The 15901-nt window shown below is 44.9% G+C and overlaps 1 protein-coding gene across 1 annotated transcript; it reads right to left on the reverse strand.

The window, feature by feature from the left end:
• Window positions 1-2543: 2543 nt before the first annotated feature.
• On the reverse strand, window positions 2544-13209 carry LRRC14B (leucine rich repeat containing 14B). The gene is made up of 2 exons (XM_083826253.1): window positions 12302-13209; window positions 2544-3406 (listed from the first exon to the last, which is right to left on the reverse strand). The coding sequence occupies exons 1-2, from the start codon at window positions 13204-13206 to the stop codon at window positions 2761-2763; spliced, it is 1551 nt and encodes a 516-aa protein (XP_083682379.1). The 5' UTR covers window positions 13207-13209; the 3' UTR covers window positions 2544-2760.
• Between the last annotated feature and the right edge of the window lie 2692 nt (window positions 13210-15901).

Raw genomic sequence — 15901 nt, forward strand, 5'->3', positions numbered from 1 at the left:
AAATATGGCATTTTGTATTAAGTTCTAAATGCAATACAGTTCTGTGTCAGTAAAATACAGTTGTCATATAATAGTGTCCTATTGTAGCTCTGCCTTTTGGATTCAATTATATTCAAATTATGTATTTTACATGGTACATTTCATGTACTACAATTTTAACATGTATCTGTAAACAATAACACTTTTGCTTCAATCCTATCAAAGTGCATTTTAGAAGATCACAAAGCTTTGAAAATGTCTATGTGCTTCTGCAGAGCAGCTGGCTTCACAGGAACAGGATCCAAATGCACTGGACACATGGAACCATGTGCTCCAATCATAGCTACTCTGCATGCAGTGATGTATGTGCACCACTTCTTCAAAGCAATGTACTCCAGCCTCAGAGAAAAGATCTGAAATAGGCATCATACTAAAACTAAACTAAAACTAAAACTAAAACCATTGCCTCTACATCCTTCTCCTGGCCCTGAGAGACATAAATTGACAGCATAGGGTGTGTGTCACTGAAAAATGGAAGACAGGTAGGCAGGAGTTTGTGGGAAGCAGAAAAAGGAGGAAATAAAATTTAAAAAGTGGACCAGGACTGGCTTTAGTCAAGGAGAAAGCAAAGAGAGACAGCTGCATAGGCAGCAGTTCTCATAAGGCATCAAAATATTCCGACATTCCTATGTCGGAATCTATGAACAAGGTATTTTGTGTGCACTGAAACAGGCAAGGACTTACTCTTGGAGTACAATATGCTTCTAAAATAGTCAGTCTTCAACTCCAGACACAGCATGTCAGCTGGTCCTGCTGCCAGCATGGAGTGATCACTACATAGAGGTTTGCACCTAGTGTAAATGGGATGGTCTCGCCCAGCAACAGGAAGTGCCACTCCTCCACTCATCGCAGCAAGTCCTTGGCCTAGCAAAATTCAAGCTACCTATTTCTGGCTGAAAAAACGTGTCAAGTCTAGGATAGAAGGAATGGCAAGATCAGAGGGAGGGAAAGTGTAAGAGTTAGTTGCCTAGATAGCTGTCAGTCCTCATACAAGAGGTCAGAAGGAGGCAAAGACAAGGGCACACATGTAACTCTGTGTAATTATAAGCTAGACCACGTGGAACCCAGTTCTGGCATTTTCTAAATTACGAATGTATGGCTTGGCATCTAAGATTTCTTATAGCTTTTTCTAGCACTTTGTAAACATAAATGGTCATGTCCACTCACTTTCCATTTTACATTTTATCATCATATGTTTAATCAATAAAACATATTAAAAAGAAGAGCATAAGCTTAGAAAACATCCAAAATTCATTTAAATGTATGCTGTGGAACTTGTAAGTTCTGCACAGTACTCACTCCATTTTTTATTTTTATTTTTTTGAAGCTAGGTTAGAAGCTGCTTGCATATTCTTAATGTAGATAAACAGGAGGCTTTATAAGCCAGCACTGCCTACAAGAACATTTCTTCCTCACCCTCAGTTGATAAGATCTGGTAGTATTTCAAGTAGGCTGTCTTTATTATCCTAATAATAATCTTTAATATTATACTTCAACTCCTGCCAAAACATTCTTTTTCTGTGCCAAGATTTCATGAACTAATGAAGTATATAGTTCTCTATTTAATGGCAGACTGCTGGTCGTGGAACCAAGCATCTTCCCTTCCCTTCCCTTCCCTTCCCTTCCCTTCCCTTCCCTTCCCTTCCCTTCCCTTCCCTTCCCTTCCCTTCCCTTCCCTTCCCTTCCCTTCCCTTCCCTTCCCTTCCCTTCCCTTCCCTTCCCTTCCCTTCCCTTCCCTTCCCTTCCCTTCCCTTCCCTTCCCTTCCCTTCCCTTCCCTTCCCTTCCCTTCCCTTCCCTTCCCTTCCCTTCCCTTCCCTTCCCTTCCCTTCCCTTCCCTTCCCTTCCCTTCCCTTCCCTTCCCTTCCCTTCCCTTCCCTTCCCTTCCCTTCCCTTCCCTTCCCTTCCCTTCCCTTCCCTTCCCTTCCCTTCCCTTCCCTTCCCCATCCCATCCCATCCCATCCCATCCCATCCCATCCCATCCCATCCCATCCCATCCCATCACATCACATCACATCACATCACATTTCATCAACTAGAAGATAGCCAAGTCTCCAGTTTGGATTCTGATAGAGTTGACTGGCTTTCAGCAGATGTCTCAAATCAGATGATGATAGATAAGATTTGCTAGTATCTTTCTCTTTGGCCCATCTGCAGAGTAACAGGTGAGGAGTAGACTATGACACTTGCCTACTACCCAGGGATTCCTCCTCTTTTATAGTATGCTCCCTAGATGTGTTTTTGTGGCCCTACTGCTGCATTCTGACACCCCATTAGCCACTTTACCCACACTCTATTAATACAGTTTGTGGAGGGGTGCGGGATGCTGTGTACAGTCAGTCAAATACATTTCTTGTACAGGGGCTTGCCTGTTCTTTTCTGTTGGCCTGTAAGCCTCACTGCCAAATCCAGAGAAAACTGTAGAAGTCAGCCAAGCTTAGACACCTCTTGTTTTACTAAGAAACAAAGTGCTTAAGTGCTTTTGTGTAAAAAGATAAGCTATTAAGGATCTTCCCTTCTTTTGAGATGAAGCAGTATTTATGTAAGTGGTATGCAACAGCATAATTAAAATACCTCAGATGAGCAGAAGATATTAAAACAGAAGTAAATTCAGTCCAGAAATTAAAGAAAACTCAAAACTGATCTATGAAGGCCACATTTCCAGTAAAGACTAAACTAGCTTCTGATTTGGCAGAACATCTGATCACCACTATGTTATACCTTTAACTCATTTTGCTAAGAGAAGCAGTGAACTTTTCTAAAGTCTCCTTAAAGGACATAATCAAATAGGCTCCCAATTCTTCATTTGTCTCCTGAACAGCGGCATCATAACTGCCAAAGAGTGGAGTTGAAGCCTTCACATCCTCCCGATTTCCTTGGAGTAAAATGAGATTAAGCTCCTCTGCTATTCTTTCATATTTTTGGTGATCAAATCTGCAGAGACTGGCATCATCAATTGGGTAGCTGATGCCAATAGGGTAGCAGTCCATTGGAACTGGAAACTCCACATTTTTCAGCATTGGCAATTCACAGAGAAATGTGAAAAGGTGTTTAAGTGCTTCAGATGACAGTGGGTTTCCAAGAAATTTAAAATCCTGTAGTTTATAACAGGGGCTTAAGCCTAAAATCAGCATGTTGACATGACGATCTTGGATATTACAGTCCTCCAAGATAAGACTCCTAAGGACTGAAGAGGAATGGCTAAGAAGTTTAAAGAACGTTGATGGGTAAAGGTCGGGTATATCATGCCCACTCAGATCCAGGGTTTCCAAGTGATAAGAATGGAAGCTATTGGCTAAATAGGCCATATCATCATGGTTCAATGAGCAGTTAGAAACATCCAACATCTTCAGCGGAGTTTTTAGTGGGCTGCAGAATTAAAAAAAAAAAAAAAAAGTTTTATTCCATAAAACATTGAAAAACTACAAATTTTCACACAACCATCCACATTACGAATGCAGCCATATGCCACATTCATTATTTTATTAATCTCTTCTGAGAAACAGAAGCGTGTTCCAACGATGACATATTTTGCTCCTGCAATCCGTTCTGTAAATTATCTCCTACCTTACATGACTCATAGAATGCCTTGGGTTGGAATGGAACTTAAAGATCATCTAGCTGCATCCCCCCTGCCATGGGCAGTATGCCAACCACTAGATCACATTGCCCAGTTGGTTGACTCCAACTGTTTTGGTTTAGAGGGTATTAATTTGGGAATATACTATGTGTATATTATGTAAACTGTTGTACTTTGTCAGGTTCTGAACATGCAATTGATTAATATTAATTAATTGATTAATCTGAATTAATATCAGATCACTACTACCATGAAAGCATTGGTGGCTTCTTTAGAAAGCTGTTACCATTCAAGAGGTTTGTATCATGTCCATTAAGGAAGGATTCATTCCAAGATGAAAGCCAATCAGAATTCTAGCAAAACATCAGATTTTATTTCTAGTTTTGTCTCTACTTTATGTTTTTAAATGCCCAAGAGGGCATTGCCGCCATTTTGCAGCCACTCGTTGAGGCAATCGCCTCCGAGGCAGACTCGTTCTGCAGCGGAGCGGGGGATTGAGGCGGGCAGGGCCTTTCTTCTGGCATCGAGGCCACTCAAGACAGCTGAGGGAGCCGCCAGGACCTGGCAGCCCTCGTGAGGGAGGCTGACGACGCGCGGGTGGAACCAGCAGCACCCCCTCCCTGACGTTCAGAGCAGCCCCTAGGGAGCGCGGTGGCCAGGACGGGCAAAAAGGACGTGGCGCCTCAGTCAGGGCTGTGTGTGCAGGCAGGGCATGCAGAGATGGAGGAGAGCTTTCCTGCCTGCTCAGAACAGCTCATCTACTGGCTGTCTACCTATAGCTAAACCGCCATGGTCTGCACTAGGCAGAAAGCGCTTTTTAGAAAGTCTGTGGCGACCCAGACTGAGTGCCTGCTCAAAAATGTGGCAGTTCGGGTCTCTGGATGCAGGGAGTGCCTGAGCCTGTTGCTGCTGTCTTGAGGGTGGCATAAGCACCGTGTGTGTGAGGTGTGAGCAGGTGGATGACCCGGTCAGCCTGATGGCAGAGCTCAAGGAGGAGGTGGAGAGGTTAAGGGCTATCAGGGAGTGTGAGAGGGAGATAGACTGATGGAGCAAGTCCATGCAAGGCCTGAAAGAAAGGCACCGTCGTGATAGACCCCAAGCAGTGGTGGACCCTCTGCCCTGTTGCTGTCGGGCAGAGGGAGGGGACCTAGGAGATGGAGAGGAATGGAAACAGGTCCCTACTCGGCATCGCAGGGAACCCCCCTCCCTACCAGCCTCACCTTCCCAGGTGCCCTTACACAACAGGTTTGAGGTCCTGGAGCTTGAGAGACTGGTGGGTGAGGATGAGGTGGAAAGTCCACCCAGGAGAATGCCTAGGGCAAGGAAGTCAACTCCACTCCTCAAGACTGCCTCCACTAAGAAAGAAAGAAGGGTAATTGTTTTAGGTGACACCCTTCTCAGGGGAACAGAGGGCCATATATGTCGGCCTGACCCTACCCATAGGGAAGCCTGCTGCCTCCCTTGGGCCTGGGTCAGGGACATTGCCAGAAACCTTCCTAACCTGGTTCGCCCCTCTGATTACTATCCTCTATTGATAGGCCAGGCTGGCAGCGATGAAATTGCTGAGAGAAGCCTGAAGGCTATCAAATGGGACTTTAGAGGACTGGGACGATTAGTAGATGGAGCAGGAGTACAGGTGGTGTTTTCCTCCACCCCTACAGTGGCAGGGAGGGGAACAGAGAGGACATGGAAAGCCCACCTGATAAACACATGGCTCAGAGGCTGGTGCCAACACAGAAATTTTGTTTTTTTTTTTGACCACGGGGGGCTTTACTCAGCACCTGGCCTGATAACTGCAGACGGGTCCCACCTATCTCTAAGGGGAAAACAGATACTAGCCCAGGAGCTGGCAGGGGGCTGAGAGGGCTTTAAACTAGGTAAAAAGGGGGATGGGAATGAAATAAGTCTCATTAGAGGTGTGCCAGTGGGAACAAAGTCAGGGCTGAGGGAGAAGGCAATAGTCCAACTGAAGTGCATCTGCACTAATGCAAGCAGCATGGGCAACAAACAGGAGGAGATGGAAGCCATCATGCAGAAGGCAAGCTATGACTTGGTTGCCATCCCTGAAAAGTGGTGGGACCGCTTCCATGACTGGAGTGCTGCAATGACTGGCTATAGGCTCTTCAGAAGGTACAGGCAGCACAGAAGGGGTGGTGGTGTGGCTCTCCATATTAGATAGTGTTTTGATGTTGTGGAACTCAAGACTGGGAATGATAAGGTTGAGTCCTATGGGTTAGGATCAGCGGGAAGGCCAACAAGGCAAGCATCCTGGTGGGGGTCTGTTATAGACTGCCAAATGAGGATGAGGAGACAGATGAGGAGTTCTACAGGCAGCTGGCAGAAGTTGCACAATCATCAGCACTTGTTCTCGTGGGGGACTTCAACTTCCCAGACATAAGCTGGAAATACAATACAGCTCAGAGGAAGCATTCTAGGAGGTTTCTGGAGAGCGTGGAGGTTTCTGGAGAACATAGTTTCCTGACGCAGCTGGTTAGTGAGCCTACCAGGGGAGGTGCCCCACTAGACCTTCTGTTCACAAACAGAGGACTGGTGAGAGATGTGGTGGTTGGGAGCTGTCTTGGGCAGGTGATCACAAAATGGTTGATTTCTCTATTCTTGGTGAAGTCAGAAGGGGTATCAGTAAAACTGCTGTCTTGGACTTCTGGAGGGCAGAATGTGAGCTGTTCAGGACACTGGTTGGCAGAGTCCCTTGGAAGGCAGTTCTGAAAGACAGAGGAGTCCAGGAAGGCTGGGTACTCTTCAAGAAGGAAATCTTAAAGGCTCAGGAGAGGTCTGTCCCCACGTGCCCAAAGACAAGCTGGCATAGTAGAAGACTGGCCTGGCTGAACAGAGAGTTGTGGCTAGAGCTTAGGAAAAAAAAAGAGGGTTTATGACCTTTGGAAAAGAGGGCGGGCCACTCAGGAGGACTATAAGGATGTTGTAAGGCTGTGCAGGGACAAAATTAGAAAGGCCAAAGCTCATCTGGAGCTTAATCTGGCTACTGCTGTTAAAGATAACAGAAAATGTTTTTATAAATACATGAACACGAAAAGGAGGACTAAGGAAAATCTCCATCCTTTACTGGATGCAGGGGGAAACTTAGTGACAAGAGATGAGGAAAAGGCTGAGGTGCTTAATGCCTTCTTTGCCTGTCTTTAACGGTAAGACCAGTTGTTCTCTGGATACCCAGTACCCTGAGCTGGTGGAAGGGAAGGGGGAGCAGAATGTGGCCCTCATAATTCACGATGAAATGGTTGGCAACCTGCTAGAGCACTTAGATGTATGTAAGTCAATGGGGCCGGATGGGATCCACCCGAGGGTACTGAGGGAACTGGTGGAAGAGCTGACCAAGCCGCTTTCCATCATTTATCAGCAGTCCTGGCTATAAGGGGAGGTCCCAGTCAACTGGTGGCTAGCAAACGTGATGCCCATCTACAAGAAGGGCCAGAGGGTAGACCCAAGAAACTCTAGGCCTGTTAGTTTGACTTCAGTACCAGGGAAGCACATGGAGCGGATTGAGTGTCATCATGTGGCACTTGCAGGGCAACCAGGCAATCAGGTTCAGTCAGCATGGGTTTATGAAAGACAGGTCCTGCTTGACGAACCTGATCTCCTTCTATGACAAAGTGATGTGCTTAGTGGATGAGGGAAAGGCTGTGGATGTGGTCTACCTTGACTTCAGTAAGGCTTTTGAAACCGTTTCCAACAGCACTCTCCTGAAGAAACTGGCTGCTCATGGCTTGGACTGGCATACACTTCGTTGGGTTAAAAACTGGCTGGGTAGCCGGGCCCAGAGAGTTGTGGTGAATGGAGATAAATCCAGTTGGAGGCCGGTCACTAGTGGAGTCCCCCAGGGCTCAGTACTAGGGCCAGTTCTCTTTAATATATTTATCGATGATCTGGATGAGGGGATTGAGTGCACCCTCAGTAAGTTTGCAGATGACACAAAGTTAGGTGCGTGTGTCGATCTGCTTGAGAGTAGGGAGGCTCTGCAGGAGGATCTGGATAGGCTGGACCCATGGGCTGAGGCCAGCTTTATGAGGTTCAACAAGGCCAAGTGCTGGGTCCTGCACTTGGGGCACAACAACCCCAAGCAGCACTACAGTTTTGGGCCCGTCGCTACAAGGATATTGAGGTGTTCGAGTGTGTCCAGAGAAGGGCTATGAAGCTGGCGAGGGATCTGGAGAACAAGTCTTACGAGGAGCAGCTGACGGAGCTGGGGTTGTTCTGCCTGAAGAAGAGGAGGCTCAGGGACGACCTTATTGCTCTCTACAGGTACCTTAAAGGAGGCTGTAGTGAGGTGGGGGTTGGTTTATTCTCCCACGTGCCTGGTGATAGGACGAGGGGGAATGGGCACCAGTTGCACCAGGGGAGGTTTAGGTTGGATATTAAGAAAAACTTTTCTACTGAAAGGGTTGTTAGGCATTGGAATGGGCTGCCCAGGGAAGTGGTTGACTCACCATCCCTGGAGGTCTTTAAAAGACATTTAGATGTAGAGCTTAATGATATGGTTTAGTGGAGGTCTTGGTAGTGTTAGGTCAGAGGTTGGACTAGGTGATCTTGGAGGTCTCTTCCAACCTAGATGATTCTGTGATTCTGTGATTGTTCTGAAGTTTCAAAAAGACCTTCTGATGAAGAAGGTGGTTGGAAGAAGTGAACCTGAAATCATAGGCAAATATTTTAGTTGAATATAAAATAGTCCTGATGGGTGAAAATCAAAACAGATCCCATTCATATGAAACTCAGTGAGAATTCGGCCACAGACCTCGGCTGGATCAAGGTTAGAAACTCATTATTTATTTCTGTCAATATAAGCAGTGTGCCAATCACAACATTTAAATGAATACCTTCTTTGTACAGGTGGGATTTTAGACTAAGCAGATTTGTCTCAAAACTTTTGTCTGGCTTCTTTTAGATGCTTTGAAAAGCATACAGTCAACATTTATTTTCATTTCAAATATGACCACTGTTCACTGCCAGCTTGTTATTTTTAAGAACTGACATTTTTTACAGGTATTTATCATGAATATGCATAGGTTAGCTTAATTTCCAGTAGAGAAAAGCATCAGATCTCTCTTGCCCTGAAACTGACAAACAAAATGAACAACTGAAACCAAAGTTTCAAATTAAAGTTACCAATCATATAATCATTAAGGTTTGAAAAGACCTCCAATATTATCTGGTCCAACCATCACCCTACGACCAATATCAGCCACTAAACCATGTCCCTAAGTACACTGTCCAACCTTTTCTTAAACACCACCAGGGATGGTAACTCCACCACCTCCCTGGGCAACTTGTTCCGATGCCTCACTACTCTTTCTGAGAAGAAATGTCTCCTAATTTCCAACCTAAACCTCCCCTGGTGCAACTTGAGGCCATTCCCTCTAGTCCTATCACTAGTTATCTGTGAGAAGAGGCCAACCCCCAGGTGACCCCATCGACTCCATTCACCACCACTCCCTGGGCCCAACCATCCAGCCAGTTTTTAACCCAGCAAAGAGTGTACTTGTCCGAGCCATGGGCTGCCAGCTTCTCTGGAAGAATACTGTGGAAGACTATGTCAAATGCTGTGCTGAGGTCTAGGTAGACTACATCAACAGGTTTTCCCTCATCCACCAGGTGGGTCACCTGGTCATAGAAGGAGATGAGGTTGGTAAGGCAGGACTTGCCTTTCATGAACCCAGGCTGGCTGGGCCTGATCCCCAGCTGTGTGACTGCATTCAAGATGAGTTGCTCCATGACCTCTCCTGGCACCGAGGTCAGGCTGACAGGACTGTAGTTCCCCACATCCTCCTTATGATTCTTCCTATAGATGGGCGTCACATTAGCAAGTCTCCAGTCATCTGGCACCTCTCCGGATGACCATGACCACTGATAGATGATGGAAAACGGCTCGGCAATCACATCCACTAGCTTCCTCAGCACCCTCGGGTGGATCCCATCTGGCTCCATGGACTTGTGACAGTCCAGGTGGAGCAGCAGCTCTCTTAACTCTTTCCACCTGAACTGTGGGGGTTTTCTTCTGCTCCCCATAGCAGACTTCCAGGTTGAGATGCTGAGTACCCCAAGGATAAGTGGTCTGACTAGTAAAGACAGATGTAAAGAAGGCATTAAGAACCTCAGCCTTTTCCCTATCCTCAGTAGTCATGTTCTTCCCTGCATCCAGTAAGGGATGTAGATTCACTTTGGGCCTCCGCTTACCATTAATATATTTGTAAAAACATTTTTTGTTATCCTTAACCGTAGTGGTCAGGTTGGGCTCATGCTGATTTTTTCTCTGCACATGCTGGCAACTTCCTTGTACCCTCCCCGAGTTGTCTGTCCCTTATTCCACTGGATATAAACTCTATTTTTCCTCCGGAAACTCAGCAAAAGTTCCCTGTTCAGCCAAACTGGTCTTCTTCCCCACTGGCTCATCTTACGGCATGCAGGGAGAGCCTGCTCCTGCACCTTGAAGACTTCCTTCTTGAGGAGCATCCAGCCTTCCTGGATGCCTTTGCCCTTCAGAACTGACTTCCAAGGGACCCTCCCTACCAACATCCTGAACAGTTCAAAGTCTGCCCTCCAGAAGTCCAAGGTAGCAGTTTTACTGACCTGCCTCCTGATTTCACCACAAATAGAAAACTCTACCTTTTGTGGTCACTCTGCCCAAGACAGCTCCCAACCACCACATCTCTCACCAGTCCTTCTCTGTGAACAGCAGGTCTAGTGGGGCACCCCCTCTGGTACACTCACTAACCAGCTGAGTCAGGAAGCTATTTTCCACACACTCTAGGAACCTCCTAGACTGCTTCCTCAGGGCAGTATTGTATTTCCAGCTTATGTCTGGGAAGTTGAAGTCCCCCGTGAGAACAAGTGCTGGCGATTGTGCAACTTCTGCCAGCTGCCTGTAGAACTCCTCATCTGTCTCCTCATCCTCATTTGGCAGTCTATAACAGACCCCCACCAGGATGTGTGCCTTGTTGGTAATCCTCCTGATCCTTATCCATAGGGACTCTACCTTATCATTCTCAGCCCTGAGCTCAACAACATCAAAACACTCCCTAATATAGAGAGCCTCACCACTGCCCCTCCTTTGTTGCCTGTCCTTTCTGAAGAGCTCATAGCCATCCATTGCACTGCTCCAGTCATGCGAGTGGTCCCACCATGTTTCAGTGATGGCAACTAAGTCACAGTTTGCCTGCTGGATAATGGCTTCCAGCTCCTCCTATTTGTTGCCCATGCTGTGCGCATTGGTGTAAACGCACTTCAGTTGCACTATTTCCCTCACCCCCAACCCTGGCATTGCTCCCCCCGGGCTCACCTCTCTTGAGCCTCATTTCGTCCCCATCCCCCTTCATACCTAGTTTAAAGCCTTCTCAACAAGCCCTGCCAGCTCTTGGGCTAGTATCTGTTTCCGCCTTTGAGACAGGTGGGAACCAGCTGCAGCTATCAGGCCAGGTGTTAAGTAAACCTCCCCATGGTCAAAAAAAACCCAAAATTCCTGTGATGGCACCAGCCTCCCAGCCATGCTTTATCAGCTGGGCTCTCGGTATTCCTCTCTGCCACTGAAGGGATAAAGGAAAACACCGCTCCATCCAGTAACCGCCCCAATCCCCTGAAGTCCCTTTTGATAGCCTTCAGGCTTCTCTCAGCGATTTCATTGCTGCCAGCCTGACTTATCAGTAAGGGATAATAATTAGAGGAGCGAACCAGGCAAGGAGTGTCCTTGACTTGGGCCCCAAGGAGGCAGCAGACTTCCGTACAGGTAGAGTCTGTCCAACATATGGGGCCCTCTGTTCCCCTGAGAAGGGAGTCGCCTACAACGATTACCATTCTTTCCTTCTTGGTGGAGGAAGTCTCGAGGCACAGTGTCGACTTCCTTGCCCTAGACAACCTCCTGGGTGGACATTCCCCCACATCCTCACCTACCCATCCCTTAAGCTCCAGAGCCTCAAACCTTTTAAAGGAGGTGAGGCGGGTAGGGAGGAGGCTTGCTTGCAATGCCGAGCAGGGACTCATTTCTATTCCTCTCCATCTCTTAGGTCCCCTACCTCTGCCCGACAGCTACAGGGGGTCCACCACTCTTTGGGGTGTATCACTCTGGTGCCTTTCGTGCAGGCCTTGCAGGGAGTTGCTCCACCAGTCTAACTCCTGCACACACTCCGTGATGGTCCTTAATCTCTCCACCTCCTCCTTGAGCTCTGCCACCAGGCTGATCAGATCCTCCACCTGCACACCTCATGCAGGTGGTATCTCTGCCACCCGCCATTGGCAGCAACAGGCTCAGGCACTCCCTGCAGCCAGAGACCTGAACAGCCCTATTTTGGGGCTTGCAGTTGGTCTGGGTTGCCACAGTCTTTTTGGCAAGAGCTTTCTGCCTGGTGGAGACCATGGCTGGGTTTGCTGTCTGGGATACAGATGATAGGTGAGCCGGTCCCCTGAGTGGGGAGGGCTACTCTGCCCGGCCTGCTTGTCCTGCCTGTATGAACTGCTGCACAAACCAACCCACCATGCCCTGACTGACTCGCCAAGTGACTTCCACTTCTCCCCCCAAAATACTCTTCCCTAGCTTCCTGCTGCTCTTTCTCACAAACACCCTGAGATACACACAATTCCTTTATTCTACAAGGTTCTCAAATTGCTGATGGCACTAATGGCTGTTCTTTACATTCTGGCTGAAAGCAGGATGACCAAGTTACCTGAGCAGTTTCTGTATTCTTCCTGTGAGTATAGAAAATGACAGACTCAGCTCAGTCAGTTGTGTCATTTCACCCATCTTTTCTCCAATGGTAGTAAGCATCAGTTCATCTGTAGCTGTGTGTCTCTGCACATTAAATGTTCGTGCTGGCAAAGTCAAGGACATCAGTAGAGGGAAGTGGATGCTGTTGAAGAGAATTTCCAAGTGTTCCATTTCCAGGCGAACATTGTGAACTACTTCCAGTTTGCGCAACAAAGAGGGGTCAGTGAGCTTTATGATATAGAAGAATTTCTGCAAAGCCAAGTTGTCAGCTCTGAATGCCACACAGCAGATCTTCAGTGGACAATAACACTTCTGCAACAGGGCCTGCATTACCAGCTCATAGTTGCGTTCTGTAACAAACAAGTCAACTAGCACATCAATACTGATTTTAAAGGTACATGGCTTGCATTGCATTTGTTGAAGGTCAACCAGCAGTTCTAAGCAAAGCTTAGAGAGCAGCTCTGTCCTGGCCCACCTCCCCATTGGCTTCTTACAGTCACAAAACTGAACTTCAACATCTTTTATACCTGTCAGATCCACTACTTTCAACCTTTTCACACAGGGAGAAGGATGATGCAGGACATAGTCTCTCAGCCCTGTAAGACAGCTTTCCAAGCACACTGAGCATGTTCTGTGGCTCAGGTCTTCCTGGTAGTCCATAGTAGTTCCCAGAAGTTTTCCCATGTTAAAGTCGACAAGCGGCCAGTTCTTTACCAAGTCATGAATCACTTCCCCTTGCTCTAACAAATAGCTTGCTTTAAAAAGAAGAGGAAAAAGATTATGGGCAACACTGCTGAGACTCTTCCTTGCAAACTCTGCATTTGACACGAATGCTTCAGCGCTAAGGAATCGGAGAGACTTCATTGTTGCTTTGGACTTCTTGCCGTTATGAAGTGTGACTTCTGTGTTTAACTAAAGATCCTAGTTGCTTATCACCTTCTATTTTTAACTGCAGCTGCTGTTTGCTACTTAGGGAAGCCTTGTTGGGAAGGTAAAATGAACAGTCACATGCTGATCCTCTGCTTTCTATTTTGGACCTGTTACACTGATTCTGCAGCAGTTAACTTCTATGAGATCTTTATTCTGAGAGCATTAACTATCTGAAATCCACATATTTATAACAAAGCTAACTCAACTAAGCATAGACCACTGCCCAGCCATAACAGTAAACCAGGACTGCACACATACATGAGAATAGTTTTATATCTTTCCTATGACATACAAAAAAGCATTCAGGGTTCCAACATAAATACATAATGTGATCTTTATTCCACTTTCTTTCATGAAAGGTGCTATGCTAAGATGAATAAAACCACAGTATCCTGGGGATTCACATACCGACTTCAAGGTGGAAGATTTCTCAGAATTAGCATAGAGGTTGTTTTTCAAAACCATAGCCATCAGGAAAGACTGAGGTGCTAGTCATTGAGCTACAAAACATCCCTCCCTTTTGCCTGTCCTACTCAGCAAAGAATAGTTAAATATAGTGGTTCCAGTGGAAAATACAAGAGACTTTAGAAGAGCTCAAAGCCTTGGTGACCAGGACACTTCCCTTTGATGAGAAACTGAGGGTTAAGTGCAAGACAAGATGAACAATACAGAGCACAAATTTAAAACTTTCTTAGTTTCCAGGTAAGCATTCTATTGCTGTTACTTTCTGCAACTGATGGTCTTTTCCTTCCTGTTTTCTGAGAAATGATTTAATTGGAATACAGAATGGGAAAATATTTTAAATCTATTATCTGTTGATAATAGCAGAGATGAGTTTTCTTTCTTTCAACCTGGCACATGCCTGCCAGGCTAAGAAATACTGGGTAATTCCCTTATGTTGTCTTTTCTGGGCAAGCAGTGAGACAGGGAATGAACATAGCATGAAGTTATTTAGAACATATGTATATATAGAGTATATACTTTACATATACATATACTTAAAGATTTTTTTTTGCCTTACATTTGTTTTTCGGGGTTGTGTGTTTGTGTTTTGCTTCTTTTCTCATTATATTTGGGATTTCAGTATCTGTGGGGTTATCTGTCTTCTATTACCTTTTGACTGAACTTTGGGTTCAAGCAAATTCTGTAAATATCTTTATTTTTTACTTGTACACTTAGAAGAACCCTCAAAAATATTAAATGAAATAGTTTATAAGTTTCTAGCATCCTTCAAATCCAGAATAGGTCCTGTCAGATTTATTGACTTGAGCTCCATGCCAAGTCACGCCTTATTGTGTGAAATACTCAATATGGAAGATTAAACTTCCACTGAAAAATATATCAGGATCTCATAGCATCATGCTCAGTTGAAGAATTTATAGACAACAATAACAAATGTAACATGGCAAAAAGTTTATTTATTGTTTCTTTTAAAATATATGAAAAAGTGAAAACTCAAGCTGTCTTCCCCAGAAAACAAGCAATAGTGTTTTCATATACAAAAAGGGCTACAAGTATTTATTTCTATTTTTTTACCTCTGTAAATGTTGCCTTAATTTAATAAATACTGAGCACACTACTACACAATTTATCTTGGAATTTTTGGACTACTGAAATACTAGGTAAGCAGATTATGTGTATATACCTTAGTAACTGTCTGATCAAGTTTTTAAAGACAATAAAACTATACTTACAGAAGTGGCAAGTTATCTGTACATGTTTCTTGTCATACAGGGATCAGTTATGTATTGCTATTTTTGTAATTTAAAAAATTGCACAAAATACGGTAATATCTACATCATGATATGCTATATATGAACAGGAGTTTAAAAAAAGTTGAAAAAACAGTAACTAGGTGAGTTCTATTTCATCTTACACACTTTTTAATTAAATCATTGATGACACTCATCTATTTGAAGGCAAAATTAAGCTGATATACAACCAAAAAAATTGCAAAATTAAGCTTCCTCAGAATGATGCAAAATAAATATGTCCCTTCCCTGGTCATTTAAAACACACTTAGGAATTTTCTTTTGCTATTGATAAAATATTCTGTAATGGGTTTACTTCAAAAAACGTGAATCCACCTGATTCTCACTGATTTTCCACGGCAAAGCTGATGAGGGATTATCTGGATAAGCAGGGTCAGAACAGTTTGAAAAAAGTCTTCATTCAGAAGATTAAGAACTGTCAAACCAATTACTATATTAAATATTTAATGTTTTATTTGGTGGTAGAAGAAATCACAGAATGGCCAAGGTTGGAAGGGATCTCTGAAGATCATCTAGTCCAAACCCCCTGATGAGCAGGATCACCTAGAGGACATTGAGCAAGAACTTGAGGTAGGCTACCACTAAGAACCTCAAAACTGCAATCCTATGAAGAAACTAATTATTGTTGAAGTGGATCCAACATAGAGTAAAGTTCTATTAAGAATTTCACTTTTATAGTCCATTAGAGGATATACATATATTTTTGCTGCTATGGAAGCACTCTCAGGCCAGGTCAAAATGAGATGGAGCAGAGAAGAATATAAGTAATTCTTTGCTTTTGCAGAAATCTTGCAGGTGTATAGTATACTCTTTATGTTCAGCATTCATTGGTATTGTCATGTAAAAACAGAATTCAG

The sequence above is a fragment of the Anser anser genome (assembly GCF_964211835.1).
Source record: "Anser anser genome assembly, chromosome: 2".
NCBI lineage: Eukaryota > Metazoa > Chordata > Aves > Anseriformes > Anatidae > Anser > Anser anser.